Source organism: Schistocerca piceifrons, chromosome 2 (assembly GCF_021461385.2).
Source record: "Schistocerca piceifrons isolate TAMUIC-IGC-003096 chromosome 2, iqSchPice1.1, whole genome shotgun sequence".
Classification (NCBI taxonomy): domain Eukaryota; kingdom Metazoa; phylum Arthropoda; class Insecta; order Orthoptera; family Acrididae; genus Schistocerca; species Schistocerca piceifrons.
Genome location: NC_060139.1, coordinates 68,001,063 through 68,024,113, shown reverse-complemented (window position 1 = coordinate 68,024,113; position 23,051 = coordinate 68,001,063). Strand labels below are relative to the sequence as shown.

At 45.1% G+C, this 23,051-nt stretch overlaps 1 protein-coding gene across 1 annotated transcript; it reads right to left on the bottom strand.

The window, feature by feature from the left end:
• Nucleotides 1-22,243: 22,243 nt before the first annotated feature.
• On the bottom strand, nucleotides 22,244-22,849 carry LOC124775154. Its single transcript, XM_047249993.1, has one exon. It carries the CDS (start codon nucleotides 22,847-22,849, stop codon nucleotides 22,244-22,246), a length of 606 nt encoding a protein of 201 aa, XP_047105949.1.
• Between the last annotated feature and the right edge of the window lie 202 nt (nucleotides 22,850-23,051).

Here is a 23,051-nt window from a genome sequence, read left to right as displayed (position 1 = left end):
TTTTGCAGAATATTATTAATGAATTAAGCAGTTTTAAAAACTGCGATGAATATCATCCATAGTTCCATGGAAACATCAACAGCGTATTAGTTGTAATTTCACTGTACTCTTGAGGGCATGTTATGTAGACTATGTGCAATTCGAAAGTCACCTATCGCTCTTGTTATTTGGCACAAATGACTTTAAATTTCTGAGGTTTTCTCGAGCAGCTAGTTGTGCACATATCTGACATGGCGAAGAACTTTTTCTGAAATGGGATTCAAACACAGCTGGAGCCAGTGACAACCAAGCAAACTTTTCGTACTCGACAGTGGCTCTATGGCCAGTCGTCTTTAGAGACTAGGCCTAAAGAGGCGTGAAACATAATTTTTGGGCCAAAATTAGTTAGCTAGTCGCAACCTGAAGTTACATGACGAAAATTTTGACGCTGGTAACGGTTGTGGATACTCCCCTCTGCGATCTCGAGTTATTAATGTTGTGTCTAGACAAGACAGCCTAGACACAATGAGAGGAAGCCGAAAGGCACGCGCTAAGCTAAAGCAGGATGGCGTGAGGTCTGAAGCAGGATACGTAATGAATGCTATAAAGAAAAGTACGTAGCTTCTGTAATACTTAACTTTAATCCATCCTTTTGGTACATCTGGAGATTGTGGCGATACAAGTGAGACTCTTTAGATACATGCAATGTTACTAATGGCGCCTTGCTAGGTCGTAGCCATTGACTTAGCTGAAGGCTATTCTAACTATCTGCTCTGCAAATGAGCAAGGCTTCGTCAGTGTGCATCGCTAGCTACGTCGTCCGTACAACTGGGGCGAGTGCTAGTCCGTATCTGGAGACCTGCCTTGTGGTGGCGCTCGGTCTGCGATCACACAGTGGCGACACGCAGGTCCGACATGTACTAATGGACCGCGGCCGATTTAAAACTACCACCTAGCAAGTGTGGTGTCCGGCGGTGACACCACAATTAAAGTATATGCTATATGTAAAATGGAGAGCCTTTTTTTGGGATTTGAGGTCCGCCAGTTACGCAAAACACCGTTTTTCTCAGTATCCAAACATGTTTCGGCACCACTGTGCCATCATCCGTGGGTTTTGGTTTTTATTTATTCTGCAGTGTGAACATTTTTGTTCCATGATTATAAAATTATGTGCATCTTTAGTTCAAACAACAGACCGTTTCTTTTTGTAAATACCTTTACATTTGGTGAGCTTGAATTTTCTTAACCACTTTTGTGTTGATTATTACAGGTAGCTTGTCATCTGCAACCAAACGATGTTGATGAGAAAGTTTTTTTGCTGAGAGTTAACCTATCTTCTAGAGTGTAATTTAGTTTTTCGCGATGTTTTCGCGCCTAATTTTCGTATTTACTTACGTTTTCGTGTGGGAAGCACTTCCATTCTCCGCATCATGCTGAGATGTTGTGATGCATACGTAGCTACACAAATAACATAGCAAAACGTTTTTCACTACACCAGAACACAGTGTGTTTGTGGTTTGTTATGTGTCCCTGCCCAGTCAGTGTTCATTTGCTCACCAGAGAGTTCGGCGCCAAATTTGAATTTTATTTGCATTTTATCTTTGTGTGTGTGTGTGTGTGTGTGTGTGTGTGTGAATGTTCGCGTCTCTGTGTGTGTTTTCTGTGTGTTTCTTAGCTGTGTGTGTTGTCTTTTTTATGGTATTCCTGTTTGTGTGTAAATGGTGCGTCTTCATAGATTTTAGTGTATTTAGTTTTCGTGTGTGTGTGTGAGAGTGCGTGCGTGTGTGTGTGTGTGTGTGTGTGTGTGTGTGTGTGTGTGTGTGTGTGATGTGTGTGTGTGTGTGTAGATGCGTGTGTGCGTGTGTGCGTGTGTAGACTATATCTGTTTGTGCTGGTTTTATTTGTAAAGTTCCTTTAATGTGTTAAATAGTGTGCCCTCGCACAGTGTAGTGTATTCATTTAAGACCTGTTTTCCATCAACTATTGACTTCTTTCTGCATAGGGAAGTTTTCCTCAATGATCAGTTTGCTGTATAGGCTGTGGCTGGATTTTAGTATTCTTAAGTCTGTTTCTATTGTGGTTGGGTGGTGGTTGTTGGCTATAAGGTGATCAGCAAATGTGCTATGGGAGGTGTTGCTTTTTAGAGCTCTTTTTTTTTGGCTGGCCACCGTGTAGGGAGATTTAAAAAACGAAAATACTTAGGGAAGCAACGAATTACGTTCGATGCCGTAATGATTAATTTCTTTCATGTCACATACCAGACGATACTATTGCCTTAATAGCTTTCGACCTGTTAACGACTGTTTCAAGTTACTTCAAGGTGATGTCGTGTTAGTGTGCAAGTCCCTGGAATCATACTAACAGCAAGATGCGCCAACACCAAGGATCCGCATAGATATTCTGTCCAACACTCAACTACGTTCCTGTTGCCAGCCGGTGTGGCCGAGCGGTTCTAGGCACGTCAGTCTAGAACCGAGCGACCGCTACGGTCGCAGGTTCGAATCCAGCCTCGGGCTTGGATGTGTGTGATGTCCTTAGGTTAGTTAGGTTTACGTAGTTCTAAGTTCTAGGGGACTGATGACCTCAGACGTTAAGTCCCATAGTGCTCAGAACCATTTGAATCATTTTGAAACCCTTCCTGTCACTTTGGTTTCTCTCTATCTCAAGCATTGTAAAAGTTGGAAAGCTCGTTCAAAGATTTTATTGGCAAAATATTGCCAATATTTATATTGTAGCCATTACGAGTGGATGATACGTTTCGTTCCTTTGTTTTCTATAGACTCACTGGCACTTTTGTTTAGGCATGACATATTCGAAATACCACTGTCGGCGTTTTGCATCCCCTGTACCACATACTGATTACTACTGTTTCTTCTTCCATGTTAGAAGACGCTGGTATCGAACTTACAATTATTTGCACTCATTAGCTTGTTTCATTCTTCGCGGCTTTTTGTTTTACTATGGTCATTGCACAGTTGCTTTTTCCATTCGAAACTTTATGTTTTTCGCAAATTATTTCTTTGTGAATGTTCGCTTTTTGCAATCAGAGCTCTGTTGTTTCTTTCATTTTCGTTTTTCTGTTTCAGAGTTGGTGCCAAAGAAAGCGTTCTTAAGGAAAATTGCTTTTAAGCCTACAGTACTCAAAGGAAGAAAGATGTTTCGAGAATGAGATTTTCGCTCTGCAGCGGAGTGTGCGCTGATATGAAACTTCCTGACAGATTAAAACTGTGTGCCGGACCGAGACTTGAACTCGGGACCTTTGCCTTGCGCGGGCAAGTGCTCTACCAACTTTTTTTTTTTTTTTTTTTTTTTTTAAGCTTACCGTTTGGCTATCTTTTTTTTAACAAAGAAAATAAGAGTCTCTGGTGTTCTAAAATAAATGACGGCCTTCTGCATAAAATAAAAATATATTTCTCGAAAATGTAAATAAGGATAATTTTTCGATATCAGGTTTTTGTTTTCAGAGCATGTATCATAATAATTTACTTATTTATTTATTTTTTATATATATTTGTTGAGATCACATAGGACGCCCTCCAGGCGAAAAACAATTATGCCTAATTTCCATCAATAACAAACAAAATAAAAAGGGATTTATAGAATTTAGAGAAAACGCCTTCCTGGCAGAACAGACGAAATTGCATCCGCGTCCCGCCAACTTGTGGGTAGACGCACACTGTATCACAAGGCAGTCAGGCATGCTCCAGGCACGTCTTCACGAAGAATATTGCGTCTACCGATATATTGGATCGAGTCCTGGTATTACACAATCTCACTGAAATCACCTTCTCATACCTGGGACACTCCAACTGCAGGGGGGGATCGAAGAAGGCACTATCCAAAAAGTTGGCCTAGTACTGACGGTATCGCAGATGGTGTACGAAAAAAGTAAAGCGATCTTGCAGGAACGTCCAAAAATCAAGAACACTCTTATCACCTTCATGGAACAAATAAGAGATCGAGAGGCCTTTTATCCAGATCACAGCGTTGGTCTTCATACGTGGGAAGTATGTCTCATCTGGGAACAGAAGACATTGCGGTGTAATGGCATGGGGAGCCGTACGTAGAAGAAAGGTAAGCATCTTCTGAATCAGTTTCACACCTCTGCAGAAGATCCACACACCAGTTGATGTTCGTCCGTATCAAGCGTGTGACAACGAGGACACAGCGGCGAATCTGTCATTTTTATGGCATGTAGACGAAGTTGTGGCATGTATTTTCCATTAAAGACCAGATACCAGGTCGCACGAGCGCTCGATATGGTGCACAGAACACCAAAACACGGGCCATGCGATCATTGGATGTCGGCTTTCCACAACATTCCTAGTATGATTTCTCGTCATTAGGCGGTAAACATCACGTGAAGTAGGGTTTCTGGTACTAGGCAAGTCGGCATGGACGTAACTGTATTCGATGAAAAAGGTCCTGACATGTGAGAGCGAGGAAGAAATATGGGCTACTGCAACAGGTGTCACTCGAGAGAGAGGGGCTAGTGCGTCAATCAGGCTTCCCGATAATCCAGTTCGGCGGCGGGTCCAGGACTTAACCATCGTACTTACATAAAGGGCAGCTAGGACGTTGGCAAGGCCGAGGCCGCCATCTCGAGGAGGAAGTGTCAGCATGTAGTAGCGGACTTTGAGGATAAGACCCGCGCTTACAAAGTAGCCGAACGCCGCCTGAAGTGTGTGTGCCATTGCCTTTGGCATCTGTAAAATCTGTGTTAAACGGGGCAGTCGCGAGACTAGATGAGTGTTACCTTTGTAACACGTCCAATGCTCTCAGGAGGTTGCCACGAAAGTTCGCGAGGATAGTTTGAAGCAGGCGTTTATAGTCAAATGAGATCGTGCGCTGTATATCGCACGTGAAGGCGATCCTCAAACATTTGGGCTTGTCCACTATTGGCAATGGAGCCACACTCTCCGCTGGAAGATCTCTACCGACGGACATAGCACTAGATTTCGTCAGGTCCACACGGCTTCCCGCAGCAGTCCCGTACTGGTTGATCTATGCCAGTGCCTCTCGCACTTCATCCTCCGATAGAACCAAGAGCACCACGTCATCTGCATAGGCGCGGCAGATGAAAGCATTCACCCTCATTGTTATCCCTGCGAGCTGGCTCCTCTAACCGTGTAACAATGGCTCAAGGGCGATGGCTAAAAGCAGCATCGACAGCAGACATCCTTGACGGACCGACGGCATGACATTAATAGGGCCCGCCACACGGCCATTGACCAGCAGTCGCGATGTCGAGCCTCGGAGGAGCCGCAAGACGATGTGTATAAGCCTGTGGGGAAAGGCCATCCGTCTGAGTACGTTTTCTAGAAAGGCATGACTCACTCTTTCAAAGGCTTGGTCGAAGTCCACTGTCAGTACGGCACCGCGACGGCGGCAGGTCGTGGCCAGTGCTATGGCGTCACGGTAATCGCTGAGTGCCGTCTGAATGTTACTGTCACCACCAAAGCACGTCTTACCCAGAGAGATGACTTGAGGAACGACGCGCCGAAGGCGAGCGGCAAGAATCTGGGTAAAAATCTTGAAGTCACAATTTAACATGGTCAAACTGCCGGCAATGCCTAACTCCCTGACCTCCAGATGGCTTGGTGGCCGGAATAAGCAAGGCTTCTACGAACTCGGGTGGGAAGGTCAGGGTTCATCAGTTGTTCATACATCGCAGTCCAGCGTGAGCCCATGATGTCATGGAATGTGCGGTAAAACTCCAGCGGGAACCCATCTGGACCTGGGGCTTTATTCGCCGCACCCTTATGAAGAGCATCGGCGACGTCATCAGACGTAATTGTCGCCGTGAGAATCTCCGCAGCAGCCTCATCCAGGGTACCCGTCAAGGAACGGAGGACATCAGTCATTACCGCTATGTTCTGGTCCTCTGTTGCATATAATTGATTGTAGTGATCCACAAAGGCTTTTACTATGCCATTCTGAGATGTCAATCGACGACCATCTGGCATGTCGATGGAGCTGACCAGCTTTCTCCGACACCGCTGCTTCTCTCGGATAATATGATGCATGGACGGGGGCTCTCCTAGTACACAATCGTGACATCTTGCGCGTACTATTGTGCCTTCAAGGGGGTGACGCGTAAGAGAAATTATCGTCGCCTTAATACGTTGAATTTCAACCTGTCGCTAAACAGAGGGGGCATTGTTTGAGAGTTCCCGGAGAGTTGTGAAGTAGTATTCTATGGTATGTCGTTGCCACAGCATTTTGTCACGACCGTAATTCATCATCGAACGACGTAAAGCAGGCTTGGTGCAGTCGAGCCACCACCGGAGTGTTGAAGGATACGCTGGAAGGCGTCTCACACATTTGTTACACGTCGTTTCTACGACCTGTCTGCATTCCGGATCCTTGAGATGGGCGACATTCAGCTTCCACAGGCCTCGACCGCGCCACTCCTTCTGCCTCTGGAGCGTAACAGTGCAAATGTAGGTGATATGGTCGGAAAAGTCGGTAGGCCATAACTCAGCGTCGAGCGTGGCAGTTACGAGTCCTTGGTAAACGTAGGCACGGTCAAGACGACTTGCTGAATGGCTGGTGACGTACGTATAACCAGGCCGATCACCATGCACGCGGTCCCAATTCTCGCTGAGGTTCAGTTCACGCACGAGGAGTTTGACTTCCTGGCACCTGGTGAAATGCGGATGTTGGTCCTTCTGGGATAACACACAATTGAAGTCACCGCCAAGAATAATATGGTCGTAGCGGCCTACAAACAAAGGAGCCACCTGTTCTGAATAGAATCGCGACCGTTCCCGTCGCTTGGCCGTGCCCGAGGGAGCGTAAATATTGATGACTCGGACACCGTGGAAAGTCACAACAAAACCCCCTAGCCGATGGTAGGTAAATCACGTCGTCTACCTCAGTGCCTTCCTTTAAAAGAATAGCTGTCCCACTGCCACTGTCAGCACACGGCTTGAGGTAGGACACATAGCCATAGATATTAGGAAGCGTCGCCACACGAACTTCTTGCAAAAGGGCAACATCGAGGTCCGACGCCCTCAACATTTCACTGAGCAATTGTAGTTTGACAGGGGTGCCAATGGTGTTGACATTGATGGAGCCAATCCTCTAAGCTTGTCGTGGAATTGGGACTACTGGGACGCTCATGGAGGCAAGAAGAGCAGCAGCGAACGGGCATGTCGTCCCAGGAGGCTGCACATCCCCATCTAGCAACCCTGTCGATTAGCAGTCGTGGGTTGAAGCAGCAGCATTCGCTGCTGTCTCAACGGTGGGTGTTTCGTCTACATCGTCAGACCACGCAAAGGTGCGTCGATGGTGTGCGTCTGGTGGAGTACCTGTGGAGTCCGAGGGCGGCGTCACGTCGGCGGTGGAAGAGTGGTGCTGGCTCAGCTGCTGTCCAACGTTCATAGGTACAGCGTCTGGTGCAAGCAAAGATGGTTATACCTCCGATGGGGTGCAGACTGGTGCTTCCACCACGGAATCGTCCATCGGGGCGATGGGCGCTCGTACCCTTACCGCTCTCGCCTGTGTTCAAGTGGATCCAGAAATGAGCAGTCGTGCAATTCAGAGACAAACTGGAGTATCGAAATCAACTGTTTTGAGGATTTTGAAGGCACATAAATATCATGCGTATCATATCACACTGACACAGGCATTATCGGCGAAAGATATGCAAATGCAATTGCATTTCTGCCAATGGGATAACGATAAGTGGTGACAATGTTCACCGATGAAGCCATTTTCAAAAACAATGGCAAATTAAATCGTCATGATCATCATTATTGGTCCCCTGTCAATCCACACTGGCACAGACCCGTTGGCAATCAACACAAATAATCGTTAATGGTCTGGTGCGGAATTTTAAACGATTACTTGATAGAACTGTATTTTTATGACCGAAATGTTACTGGGGAATGTTATTTACAACTTCACTGTGATGATTTGTTGGACCTAATGGAGGATGTTGATTCAGAAACTAGGCAACGAATGTGGTTCCAACAGGACGGAGCCGCTCCCCATTATGCTAAAAATGTGCGGAACGTTTTAAATTTATGGTACCCTGGTCGGCTTATGACACGGCGGACCAATTCAGTGGCCTCCACGTTCACCAGACCTAACATGTCCTGATTTTTTTCTTGCGGGGTTATTTAAAAAATATTGTTTATGAAAGACAACCCACAACCCGAAACGATATGGAGCAATGCATTCGAAGAGCGTGTGCAGCCATACCACGGGATGTGCTGCTCAAAACTGTGGACAACTTTCGCAGATGTTTGACTTTATGCATTGAAGCAAATGGGGATAATTTTGAACAATTTCTGTGGTGTCACCGCCAGACACCACACTTGCTAGGTGGTAGCCTTTAAATCGGCCGCGGTCCGTTAGTATACGTCGGACCCGCTTGTCGCCACTATCGGTGATTGCAGACCGAGCGCCGCCACAAGGCAGGTCTAGAGAGACTTCCTAGCACTCGCCCCAGTTCTACAGCCGACTTTGCTAGCGATGGTTCACTGACAAAATACGCTCTCATTTACCGAGACGGTAGCATAGCCTTCAGCTACGTCATTTGCTACGACCTAGCAAGACGCCATGTTCAGTTACTATTGATATTGTAAATAATGTACAGACAAGAGCTACGTTCAACATTAATGGATTAAAGTTAAGTATTCCACCATCTGCATCCGTTTTCTAAGTCCTAATTTCCTTGTCCTGTTCCAGACCTCACGCCTGCCTAAAACGCGTGCCTTTCGGCTTCCTCTAAATTTAGTGGGTTGGTCTCCGGCCAATCCACAACATTTTGGCGACGAGGTTTTCTGCGTTCTTAACTATACTGCCCTGATTTACTTGTGTAATGGCTTCGCCACCATCTCCAGATGTACTGTCCGAATTTTATCGCTGGCCTTACTGGATGCCCTTGGACAGCTCGTCCAGGGCCAACGTGCAATGCAAAACGATGCGGCAGCTGCTGCTCCACCGCTAACGCAGCCACAACACGCAGTTGCACCAACTTTTCGACCTTTTGATGCTGAACTGGAAAGCTGGACGGAGTGGTCACGCCAATTTGGATTCCATCTCGCCGCCTACAGAATTCAAGGTAATGAGCGGCAGCCATTTTTGTTGTCCACCATCGGGGTGCACATGTACCGTGTGATAGTCAAATTATTTCCCTGACGCGATGTAGCAACTCTGTCCTACGACGAAATTTTGTCTGCATTAGATGCATATTTCAAAGAATCAGTCAATGTAGTTGCAAAAAGGTATACCTTCTTTCGTACAAAACATACGGCAGGCCAAACTAATCAGGAGTGGGTTGCAACCTTGCAAAGCCTTACTAGGGATTGTGCTTTTGGGTGACAATGTGGACTCCCTTATTCAGATACTATGGTACGTGATGCAATTGCACAGAACGTTTCTGATGTTCGTATAAGGGAACAGATTTTGAGACTAGTCAATCCCTCCCTTCAACAAGTGATGGACATATTGGATCGGCAGGACACACTTGACTTTGCTCAGGAATCATTTGAAACTTCACCACCCGTGTGTCAGGTTAACCGGCCCGCCGGGCGCGCTGCACGGAACAGTAAACAGTCCTCGCGCCCGGCCGCTCAGCGGCCGCCAGGCTCTCAGCCACGGGTGCCGCGACGGCAAGCAAATGCAGTGCTAAAATCATGCCTGCGGTGTGCTACTAGACATTCGCATGAGAACTGCCCGTCACGCCAAGCTATTTGCTTTTTCTGTAATAAAAAAGGCCATGTTCAGAGTGTTTGCCAGAAAAAGTTCAAATCGGATACTACTCACAACCATTCCAGGCCCTTTGCTTCGCGCCGAATTCGAACCAAGGATACTCAGGCTCGTCAGACTTCGCCCATGCAAATTCATGTAGTTCATTCCACTCCACTCAGTGCCACTCTCTCTAACAGTGACGGTGTTCGTCCTACAAATAGTGTGCGTCGACATCGCCGGAAATCCCGTCAAGTCGCAAGTGATTTTGTACCAGTGTCAGTTCACGTTGCACGAGACAGTCGCTCTTGTCGTCAGCAGGACAATAAACTTTTTGTGGACTTGGACATTAACAGCAAAGTGATATCATTCCAGCTCAATACCGGAGCTGCAGTTTCACTGATCAATCAAGACACGTACAAACAGCTGGGCACACCTCCATTGCATGCCGCAAATGTTAAGCTCAGTAGCTATTCCGGTCAGCATATCCCTGTGTTAGGACAGTGCAGCCTTCTTGCAACATAAAAGGGACAAACAAAACTTGTGTCCTTGTACATCCTTCGTTCTTCTTCTGCAGTGAACTTCTTTCGTTTAGATTTATTTCAGTTGTTTAACTTGTCTATAGTCAATCAGGTCCTATCAGTGCACCAGACTGTGCCTTCAGGCAGTGTTTCTCGTCCATGTGAAGAATTTGCAGACATTTTTGCACAGGGTCTTGGTTGCGCTAAGAACTATAAAGCACATTTGGCACTGAAAGTCAATGCGCAACCAAAATTTTTCAGAGCGCGCAATGTTCCCCATGCATTGCGTGAAGAGGTCGCAAAAACATTACACGATTTGGAATCACAAGGTGTAATTGAACGTGTGCAGACTTCTCTCTGGGCATCACCCTTAGTAATTTTGCCAAAGCCTTCCGGAAAATTGAGACTTTGTGTGGACTTCAAGGCAACAGTGAATCCACAACTAGTGACTGCAACTTTTCCTTTACCTGCCTGGAAGATCTTTTTGACAAACTGTGCCCGGGTAAATATTTTTCGAAGTTGGACCTAGCAGATGTGTACTTGCAAATATCGGTGGACGAAGAATCCCAGCGTGTTTTGGTGGTTAACACGCATCTTGGTTTGTATCGATTCAAACGACTGCCATTCGGGTGTGCATCCGCCCCTGCATTGTTTCAGCAGTATCTGCAAACTGTTTGTGCGTCGGTCCCTACTGCAGCAAACTATCTGGACAATATTATGATCTCCGGAAAGACGGAAGAAGAACATTTAGCCAATCTCAGAACATTATTTCAGGTCTTGCGACAAAATGGTCTTCGCTTGCGGAAGGACAAATGTGTGTTTTTTGCTCGCCAATTGCCCTACCTGGGACATGTAATCAATGTCCAAGGCATACATCCCAGTCCCGAGCACCTCCGTGCCATACAAGACTTGTCTTCGCCGCAGAATTTGAAGCAGCTACAGAGTGTGCTGGGAAAAATCAACTATTACAATAAATATGTGCGCCACGCCTCTTCCATTTCAGCTCCGCTTCATCACTTACGCCGTAAAGGTGTTCCGTTCGTCTGGACGACGGAATGCGAACGCGCCTTTCGCCAGTTGAAATCGGCGTTGCTTTCCAAAATTTGCCTTACGCCCTACGATCCCCAGAAACCTCTTTTGTTGATGGTGGATGCATCGGATTTCGGGATCGGTGCTATGCTTGCGCACACAGATGGATCGCACGATCGCCCTATTGCCTTTGCGTCCAAATTGCTCTCGTCTGCGCAAAGAAATTATACACAGATCGAGAAAGAAGCATTGGCTCTCATATTTGGTGTTACAAAGTTCCATGATTTCTTGTGTGGCCGTCACTTTACCATCATCACAGACCACAAACCTTTGACATCGCTTTTTCATCCCAACAAGCCTGTACCTCCACGTACAGCGCAGAAATTCATTCGCTGGTCTATTTTCCTCTCGCAGTACCGCTACGATATCTTGTATCGGTCCAGTGCTCTGTACGGAAACGCCGATGCGTTGTCCCGTTTGCCTGTTGCTGAGGATAGAGCATTCGATTCCTCCGAACTTGCTTGCATGTTCATTGATGCGGAAACCGATGACGTGGTTGAATCGTTTCCGATTGATTTTCGTCGTGTAGTTACAGCCACAGCTGCTGACCCTGTCCTTGCTACCGTTCTGCGTTTTGTTGCTACGCAATGGCCCTTGTCAAAGTCACGGATCGTGGATCCGTTGGTTCGCCGATTTTTTGCTCACAATGAGAGACTTTTTGTACGACGTGTTTTGCTGTTGCGCTCTGATAATGATCAGTCCAGGGTCGTGGTCCCACGTTCGTTACAGTTCTCTGTATTACGGCTTCTCCACCAAGTACATTGGGGTATAGTAAGAACGAAACACCTTGCTCGTCAGCACTGTACTTGGTTCGGAATCGATGCTGCGATTACGAATATGTGCTCTTCTTGCATGGCGTGTGCCGAACAACACTCCGCGCCACCGCGGAAATTCTGTGCATGGCCGAAAGCCACTTCCCCTTGGCAACGCTTACACATCGATTTTGCTGGTCCATTCTGGAATGCTCGATGGTTGGTTCTGGTCAATTCATTCAGTAATTTTCCTTTTGTTGTCCGGATGTTTTCCACGACGTCATCTGCCACCATCCAAGCGTTATCTGCTATCTTTTGCATTGAAGGTCTGCCACAGACTATTGTTTCCGACAGTGGCCCACAATTCATGTCCGCAGAATTTCAGTCATTCTGCAAGGCCAATGGTATTCAACATCTGACGTCCGCGCCGTTTTTGCCACAGTCAAACGGTGCCGCTGAACGATTGGTCAGGACTTTCAAGGAAGTTGAAAGAGTCGCATTCTCGGGAGGACGCGTTGTTGCTCTTTTTGTCCTCGTATCGCTCTCAGCCCCAAGATGGTCGCTCGCCGGCTGAGTTGCCCCACGGTCGTCATCATCGATCCTTGATGTCTTTCCTACATTCGCCGCATCAGGTTCCTGTGCAGCGGCAGACACCTGCTTTTGCTCCAGGCGACGTTGCCTACTATCGTCACTATCGAGGTTCACGGGGTTGGCTTGAAGGGCGCATTCTTCGCTGCCTCGGCCGCGCTATGTATCTGGTTTTGGGGGCCTCTGGTGAGGTGCGTCGGCATCTCAATCAGCTGCGCCTCTGTCGTCGCACGGGTTCTGCCGCTCCCCGTCTGCTTTCAGCGACGATGCCGCCCGGTCAGTGCCCTGGGGACCCATCTATTGGCTCGCCTCCGCGCCAGGTGTTACCGACGCTGCCTTCCATTTTTCCCCATGGCGACGCGCCGCCGCCGCCGCCGCCTGTTCTCCCGCCGGTGACGCCCGCAGTGGACGCTTCGCTGCAGCCGCCGGGCTCCTCCCGTGACCAGTTCTCCTCCGACATGGACCTCTTGCCCGCTCCGGGCCATATGGCGTCTTCGCCCGTCGACCCTTCGGCCCCTCCTGTCTCTCTGCGGGCGCATACACCGCATGTTGGCGTGCACCCTGGAGCAGGTTTTCAGGCGTTTCCTAGCTCCCCTCGGACCGAATGGCAGGGTGCGGGTGGCACAGCCTCGCCTGTTGTTAGGCTCCCCACCTCGTCGCATACGTCAACATGGGGTCCTCCCCACGGCGGGCGGAAGCCTTATAACACGACCGTACGCCGATTTGCGGGGGAGGAATGTGGTGTCACCTCCAGACACGACACTTGCTAGGTGGTAGCCTTTAAATCGGCCGCGGTCCGTTGGTATACGTCGGACCCGCGTGTCGCCACTATCAGTGATTGCAGACCGAGCGCCGCCACAAGGCAGGTCTATAGAGACTTCCTAGCACTCGCCCCAGTTGTACAGCCGACTTTGCTAGTGATGGTTCACTGACAAAATACGCTCTCATTTGCCGAGACGATAGTTAGCATATAGCCTTCAGCTACGTCATTTGCTACGACCTAGCAAGACGCCATGTTCAGTTACTATTGATATTGTAAATAATGTACAGACAAGAGCTACGTTCAGCATTAATGGATTAAAGTTAAGTATTCCACCATCTGCGTCCGTTTTTCTAAGTTCTAATTTCCTTGTTCTGTTCCAGATCTCACGCCAGCCTGTGTGAACTAAAACGCGTGCCTTTCGGCTTCCTCTAAATTTAGTGGGTTGGTCTCCTGCCAATCCACAACAATTTCTTCGTGGCTAATTTCATTCATTAAGCACCCCAAATTGTGAGAGGCAAGGGGACTCACACTAATGAAGCATCCCAACATGTGAGGGGCAAGGGGACTCACACTAATGATGTACCCCATGGGAATATTATTCTACTACGTCCATGTCGTTGTTCCTGGGTAACACTAAAAGTAGGATACAATACATTTTGTACAAAAATGGCTCAATTGTGCTTAACAAAAGAATTGGTGCACATTTTTTTATCGATTTGATGCGTCTTTCTCAGATATTCTAAATAAATTTGAGTTCTTCCCCCAATTTTACTTTTTTGTTGATTTCAGCACCATCTGCCAATGGTTAAAAAAAATGTTTCAGGCAAAAGTTGATTACTTTTTTATGGAGAATCCCAATCTGCAATAAGAAATGGGTGTTTACATTTAAGATTTAAAAGTTACCTCCCGCCCCATCCAAGGGGGCGGGGGTTGGACGTGACGTGTAGTATCATTTGATGTTCCCCTTTGAGCTTAAAAACTTGTCTTACCCACTATTTTTACCCGATGTATGGTTTAGAGATAGTCTCATCCGAAACTTCAGATGGACCACGCTGTATATTAGAAATGAAATTAGTTTTCACGGATTTGTAAAAGCATCATTTTTCTTATTAAATATTTTGTGTAGTGGATAATTCTGAAAAACTTTCAGAAGTATGAAGTGGATTATATACAGGGTGGCAATTATTGAACTACATTAAACAATAACGTAAATTAGTTATAAACTACGGCGATCACACGCTTTGACCAACGTGTAAACGTCACTACAGATATTCGGTCTTTAGGTTATGACATATTGGATATGCCTGCCATCGTTGGCGATAATGTAGCGCAGATGAATAGCGAAATTCTGCATGACCCGCAGAAGTGTCGAAACATTGATGCTGTAGATGACCTCCTCAATAGCTGTTTTCAGCTCATCAAAGGTTTTAGGGTTATTGCTGTACACCTTGTCTTTAATATAGCCCCACAAAAAGGAGCCGCATGGGTTCAGATCTGGAGAATATGGCAGCCAATCGAGACCCATGCCAGTGGCCTCAGGGTTCCAAAGAGCCAGGATGTGGTTTCCAAAGTGCTCATCCAGAACATCAAATACTCTTTGTCCTCGATGGGTTCGAGCTCCGTCTTGACTGAGCAACAACTTGTCGAAATCAGGGTCACTTTGGATAATGAGGATGAAATCAACTTTCAAAACCTTCACGTACCGTTCGACAGTCACCGTGCCATCCAGGAAGACGGCACCGATTTAACCGTGACTGGATACTGCATACCACACGGTGACCCGTTGAAGGTGAAGAGAAATCTCGATTGCGAAATGCGGATTCTAAATACTCCAAATGCGCCAATTTTGCTTATTGGCGAACCCATGACATTGGGCTTCGTCGCTAAACCAAACAATGCATGTGCTTGCTAATTCCCATCATTGCCCGCGACCAACCATGGAGTTTGAACGTCCTAATGAAAACCGTTCAGAAGATATGGCGATTTTATTCGATATAGTTCAATAATTGTCACCTTATAATTTGTTCAGTAATGCAATTTACACATGAAGATCACCCATATATAAGTTAGGTTTTGGAAGCTTTAAATATTCAACTATGTTAACAAAATGGTCAAATTTAACACGGATTTTTAAATTCATATGGATTAGCGTAACTAAAAAGTTTGTATAATTAAAATCAGCTCATTTATTTAGGTAATCTAAAGCGTTGTCAAAAAAATAAAAAATACGTGAATTTTTGTTTTAAGTTCGGATGAAGACAGTTTAATTTCCTTTGGCTGTTTCGTATCCAAAGAAAACATAGCGTTTTATTTTTCTTGTTCCATTTTGAAAAATACTGTATACATCCCAAACTGATATGCAGTTGCGTTCCAGATATTTATGTTTTTATTATACAAATTGAAATCGTGGATGCGAAAATACAAGTTAATTTTCTATTAATCATTGTCAGTGTTAAGTATCAATAAGTGTTGCAAAATCTTTGAGCAGTTTCCAAAATAACTTCTGATGGCTTTGAAATTTAATAATGATGTATCTATACTGGGTAAGAGAAAGTGAATCATCTTGTTCCTACATGGCGCACCACTTCCTGGAAGCCTCGATCCGCTTCTTCTACAATTTCTTCTGTTCTTTATACTGCAGAGAAGAAGAAAAAATGAGCATAAATTTTCAAACTTACAGATCCTGCGTCATGTGGTGTAAAAACTAAAGCATATATCATGCAGTTGTGCGCTATGTGTGCACGACAATTCCCCTTAATTAAATTTGATACAAAATTTTTCATATTTTTGAATGAAAACTGTTAGTTTCAGAGTTATCATTTGTATTGTCAGCAGTTAGCCGATACATTATGAAAAGAAAATTTATATTTTCCTATTGACTTCTGAATTTCTTGAAACATGTCACTAGCGGATTCAACACTGTTTTCACAAAAATCGATTAACATATTTCGAACGCCATGTTCAGCTGTGGAATATTGTGTCACTAGTGGAAAAAGCTTTGTTTTGCTTGTTACAAGCATCAAAGTGCAAGCAGTGAAATAAAATGTCCGTATTTAGATCATCTGTTGCATTTTGAATAACATATGGCCCAAAACCTGTGTAAATGGACCTTCAGTTTGATTCTAGACAAACTGTACTTCAATTAGCATAAATAATTACGTTCAGTCTTGCAACACAGTTCACACTATTGTAGGACAAATTGTGTTTTACAGCGTGACTTGTTAAGGCCAGTTCAGGAGCGCAAGATGAATTCATAGGTGTGGAAGCCAAAATAGAGTCCAGATACTTGTGAAGCACTTCAGATTTTTTTCCAGTTTTAATTTAGATATTCTGTGTTTTGTTTCCAGGTGTTATTTAAGCTGAAAATAGCAAAAATAAACCGTTAAACTCACCTATCACCAACCACCACCTGAGTCAACCATCAAAATCACAACAAAACATAGACACACAACACAAGCATCCACGAAAGTTTTTCCACTCACGGTCCTACTCCATCCGAAGCTATTGTAAATATGACTTCACATAATTCGAATTTCATATTGCATTCGTTTCGTAGATCACTGGCTAACCAAGCACAATGTTCGATTTCCCATTTAATTTTATAAATCTGAAATCATTCTATATCTACATGGTTACTCTGCAATTCACACTTGAGTGCCTGGCAGAGGGTTCATGGAACCATTTTTATACTACTTCTCAACCATTCCACTCTCGAATGGTGCAGCCGGCCGAACTTGCCGAGCGGTTCTAGGCGCTTCAGTCTGGAACCGCGTGACCGCTACGGTCGCAGGTTCGAATCCTGCATCGGGCAAGGATGTGTGTGATGTCCTTAGGTTAGTTAGGTTTAAGTATTTCTAAGTTCTAGGGGACTGATGACCTAAGATGTTAAGTCCCATAGTGCTCAGAGACATTTTTTCGAATGGCGCGTGGGGAAAAGGTACACCTAAATCTTTCCGTTCGAGCTCTGATTTCTCTTATTTTATTATGATGGTCATTTCTCCCTACGTAGGTGGGTGTCAACAAAATATTTTCGCATTCGGAAGAGAAAGCTGGTGATTGAAAATCGTAAATAGATCTCGCCGCAAACAGAACCGCCTTTTATAATTTTTACTGATGGACCGTCTGACGGTCAGACGGTCCATAAGTAAAAATTATCAATATACCGTAATATTACACGCAACTGAGGAAGACAGGACTATAAATGTTGAAAAAACCGCCTTTGTTTCAATAACTGCCACCCCAATTCGCGTATCGTGTCAGTGACACTCTCGCCCCTATTGTGCGATAACACGAAACGAGCTGCCCTTCTTTGCACTTTTTCGATGTCCCCCGTCATTCCTACCTGTTAAGGATCCCATACCGTGCAGCAGTATTCCAGCAGACGACGGACGAGTTTAATGTAGGCTGTCTCCTTAGTTGGTTTGTCGCATCTTCTGAGTGTTCTGCCAACAAAGCACAGTCTTTGTTTCGCCTTCCCAAAATATTACCTATGTGGTCTTTCCAGTTTAACTTGCTGGTAATTGTAATTCCTAGGTATTTGGTCGAATTGACAGCGCTTAGATTTGTGCTATTTATCGTATACCCAAAATTTATCGGATTTCTTTTAGTACCCATCTGGATGACCTCGCACTTTTCTTTGTTTAGTGCCAATTGCCACTTTTCAAACCATACAGAAATTCTCTCTAGATCATTTTGTAATTGGAATTGATCGTCTGATGATTTCACTAGACGGTGAATTACAGCGTCATCTGCAAACCATCTAAGGTGGGTGCTCAGATTATCACCTAGATCATTAATGTAAATCAGGAACAGCAGAGGGCCTATGACACTACCTTGCGGAACGCCAGATATCACTTTTGTTCTGCTCGGTGATATATCGTCTATCACTACGAACTGTGACCTCTCCGTCAGGAGGTCACGAATCCATTCACTGAGACGATACTCCATATGCACGCAATTTGGTTAATAGTCGCTTGTGAGGAACGGCATCAAAAGCCTTCTGGAAATCTAGGAATATAGAATCTATCTGAGATCCCTTGTCGACAGCACTCATTACTTCATGGGAATGAAGAGCTAGTTGTGTTGCACAAGAACAATATTTCCTGAATCCGTTTTGGTTATGTGTAAGTTATTCTCTTCAAGGTGATTCATAACGTTCGAGTGCAGTATATGCTCCAAAATCCTATTGCAAATTGAGGTCAGTGATATGGGTCTGTAATTCAGTCGGTTACTCCTATTTCTTTTCGTGAATATTGGTGTGACCTGCACCTGTGTTCTGCACCTTTGTACCAATCTCTTAGGCGCATTTTTTGCTGTAACATGCTCGCTATCTATTTCATCCGTTTCACGGTAAAGATTACGTTTTATAGATGCACAAGGGGTATTCAGTTTACTTCAGTTGCCTTTATCCATAATTGACTATTACATAATGCTATAAAGTCGAATAATGGAACTTCATTGCCCTTAATTCGCCTCATACAGTACTAACTGAAACACACAGAAAAAGGCCTTGCCACACTGCAGTAATGATAGAACTGTTAGATCGATACTAGCAGTCGTCTCGCAGCGACACAAAGTGAGAAGTGCCGATACGTGACGGGCAGTATTCTGATGTTGTCGGCCAACTTCTCGTGAAATAAATAATTCACAGAGATGTGTTAACTTACTTCAAACAGACTACCAGACTCATATACGGTACTTCATAATTGGAAAGCATATGAAATTTTCGGGTTCTCACACTTTCTCAGTTGAAACTTTGACAGGAAACTTTGACACTTGAGTTTTGACGTTAGGCTGCGTTCAAAGAGTACTCACCTTATGGTTCAGTTGTTTAGGCAATCCTTTGTATGCAATATTACGATCAATTTTTCTGGCCTTTTAATGTTTACGTAAAATGAATCCTGTAAAATATCAAACTATTTGAAATAAAGTATTTTCACGCAATTTATTGTTCTCATGACGTATGGAGGACAGTTGCAATTCTTTATTACGAATTGCGGGTAGCAGCCCCACCTGCAGGCTTTCCCACATCCAACAGTGAGGGCCGCACACAGGCTAAGGCGGGATGGGCCCGCGCCAAGGACGAAGGGACAGAGGGGGCGCAGAATCTTACCAGTTGAAAAAATGTGGTTCAGAATTAGCTAGGAGAAGTACGCGAGTGCTCCCCTCCTTCGTACCTCAGTCTCTGGTTTGCGAACAATTGGGGTGCAGTGACATGACATCATTGTTTGGGAACATGAACTCCATGACTGGCTGAAAATGGTCACCTTGTATTCCAGTCAGTCATTAGTTCGGTTGGACCAGAGGACACAGGCCATTCCATGTAAACACAGCTCACACCATTTTGAAGCCAACACCAACTATCACAATACCTTGTTGACAGATTGGATCCATGGCTTCGTGGGGTCTGCACCACAGTAGAACCCTGCAATTATCTCTTATCAACTAAAATCGGGACTCGTCCGACGAGGCCACGGATTTCCAGACGTCTAGGACTCAATGGGATGTGACCACGAGCCCAGGAGAAGCGCTGCACCTTATGTCATGCTGTTAGCAAAGGTACTCGCTTCGGTCGCGTACTGCCATAGCTCATTAACGCAAAATTTCGCGGCACTGTCGTAACGGATACGTTCGTCGTACTTTACAAAATGATTTCTGCGGTTATTTCACGCAGTGTTGCTTATCTGTTAGCACTGACAACTCTGTGCAAACGCCGCTGCTCCCGGTAATTAAGTGAAGGCCAGAGGGCACAGCGTTGTCTGCCTGGAAATTGGTATTCACGGCACACTCTTGACATTAGGGATGTCGGAATATTAATTCCCCAAGCATTTCTGAAATGGTATGTTCCTTGAGTTTATCTCCAAAAACTATTCCGTGTTGAAAATCTGTTAAGTCCTTTCCTTCGCATGGGACCACTTCTTCTTCTTTATCGTCGCCCTGTCCCACATCACTAGGGTCGGCGTTGCTCTTCTGGATCCTTCTCCTCCATAGCACTCTATCCACTGCCTCTTCCTTCTTCCATCCTTTCTCCCTTAGGTCCCCGGATATCTTATCCTTCCACCTCATCTAAGGTCTTCCTCTCCTTCTCGCTCCTTCAATCTTTATATCTTCAACTCTGTTTCTGATATACTCTTTCCCATTTCTCTGTAAGTGTCTGTACCACCTTAGTCTGCTGTCTTGTATCTTTTTCCCCATGGGTCCCACTTTCACAGCTCCTCTAACAAATTCATTTCTAATCCTGTCCTTCCTTGTTACCCCACACATCCACCTCAGCATCCTCATTTCCGCCACTTCCATCGTCCTTTCCTGGGCGACTGTGATTGGTCATGTCTCTGCCCCGTATGTCATAGCAGTCCTTACCACCGACTTGTACACTTTCCCTTTCAACCCAATGCTCACCTTCTTGTCACACAACACTCTACTCATTTTCCTCCAGTTGTTCCAACCGCAATTTATTCGGTGTTGTATCTCCCTTTCCAGTCCTCCGTCCCTGTGTATGTACGACCCTAGGTATTTAAATTTGCAGACCGATTTCAGCTCATCACCCTGGATCTTGCAAGACCTCATCTCAACATCCTTCAGTGCTAAATCTTCTGACTTTGCCCTGCTAATTTTCATCCCTCTTTCCTCTAGTGCCTTCCTCCAATCCTCCAGCTTTTCCTCAAGTCTGTCGATGCTCTGCACACAAACAACCACATCATCCACAAACATCATATTCCACCGTGCTTCCTTCTTCACACCTTTCATCAGCACATCCATAATCAGGTCAAAGAGGTAGGGACTAAGCGCAGACGCTTGATGTAACACTACTTGTACTGGAAACTCCTTTGTCATGCCCACACTACTTCTCACATGTCTCATTGCTCTAATGTCCGCCCCCAGTAGCTGAGTGACGCCGGCACGGTAGCTCAGCGTGTTCGGTCAGAGGTTTAGCAGCCCTCTGTAATAAAAAAACTGAGTTAATCGATGAACAACGAACTTAAACGGATGTCGTACGATGTCCGCCCCGAGCAGATGCAACGAACAAAAGCTAACAAAATGAGATTTAAAAAAAAAAGTGGTCGGCGTGACCGAATGTCAATCCTAAGGGCCCGGGTTCGATTCCCGGCTGGGTCGGAGATTTTCTCCGCTCAGGGACTGGGTGTTGTGTTGCCCTAATCGTCATCATTTCATCCCCATCGACGCGCAAGTCGCCGAAGTGGCGTCAAATCTAAAGACTTTCATCCAGCGAAAGGTCTACCCGACGGGAGGCCCTAGCCACACTTTTTTTTTTTAATTGCTCCCTTGTACATTTCCTTCACTAATCTTACATATTTCTCTGGCACGCACTGCTCTCTTATGCTTCTCCATATTTCGTCCCTTGGGACTCTGTCATATGCTTTCTCCAAATCAATGAAAGCCACATGTAGATCGGCTTGTAGCTCCCCGTGTCTCTCCACTATCCGCCTTAAGGCATGTATTGCATCAGTCGTTCCTCTTCCAGGCATGAACCCAAACTGTTCTTAACACACCAGTCTCCCTGCGTAATCTTGCTTCTATAACTCTTTCCCACATTTTCATTGGGTGTGCCATCAGTTTAATACCTCTATAGTTACTGCAGTCCTGCACATCACCTTTCCCCTTAAATATTGGGATCAGTACACTAGTTCTCCACTCGTCTGGCATCTCGTCCTGTCGTCAAATCTTCTTCATTAAATCCGAAAGGAGCTCAATTGCCTTTTTACGAGACAATTCCATACCTCAACGGGTATCTGGTCTGGGCCAACTGCCTTCCCCTTTTTCATCTTTTCAACTGCCCATTCGACTTCAACTCTACTTATGTCCATCGTTAATCCTTCGTTTGCCCCTCCTTCCTAAGTTTTCACGCTTTCATTTTTTTCATTCAGCAATTTCTCAAAATAATTCAACCACCTTTGGATTATTTTTTCATGGTCATGCAGAATTATTCCTGTTTCATCTTTCATTTGTTTTATTGCTGTTAGATCCTTAGAAGCTTTATCTCTTGATTTGCCTATCCGTATCAATTGCCTCATATCCTGATTTTTCTGTAGTTGTTCGTATGCCTCCCTTACTGATTCAGCTTTAGCTTTATCTACAGCTCTTTTTGCCTCCTTCTTTGCACTTTTGTATGCTTGCCCATCCTCAGCACTTCCGGACATGTCCCACTTCCTCTTAGCGTCTTTCTTTTCCTTCACAACCTTCTGCACCTCTTCATTCCACCACCATGATTCCTTATTTTTTGGCACCTCTCTCCCAGATGTTAACCCAAAACCTTCCTCCTCTATCTTCCTTATAATAGCACTATATATTTTCCACCACTCCTGCACACTCTCTGCCAATTTTACCTTTCCCAGTACTTTTTCACTAAACTCTTCTCTCAAATTTTTATCCTTTAATCTCCACCACTTAATTTTCCCTTCACATTGATTTATATGCCTCTGTATTTCACATACTTTCATCTCACAATCCGCTACAATCAGCTTATGGTGTGTTGCTATTCCTTCACCGTATATGACCTTAGTATTTCGCACCTCCTCACTATTTTACCTTCTACATAATACGTAATCAATCTGGCTTTTAATTTCGCCACTCCTGTGTGTTATTAGTTTTTCTCTTTTTCTTTGGAAGTAGGTATTCGTAATCACTAGATCAAAAGCCACT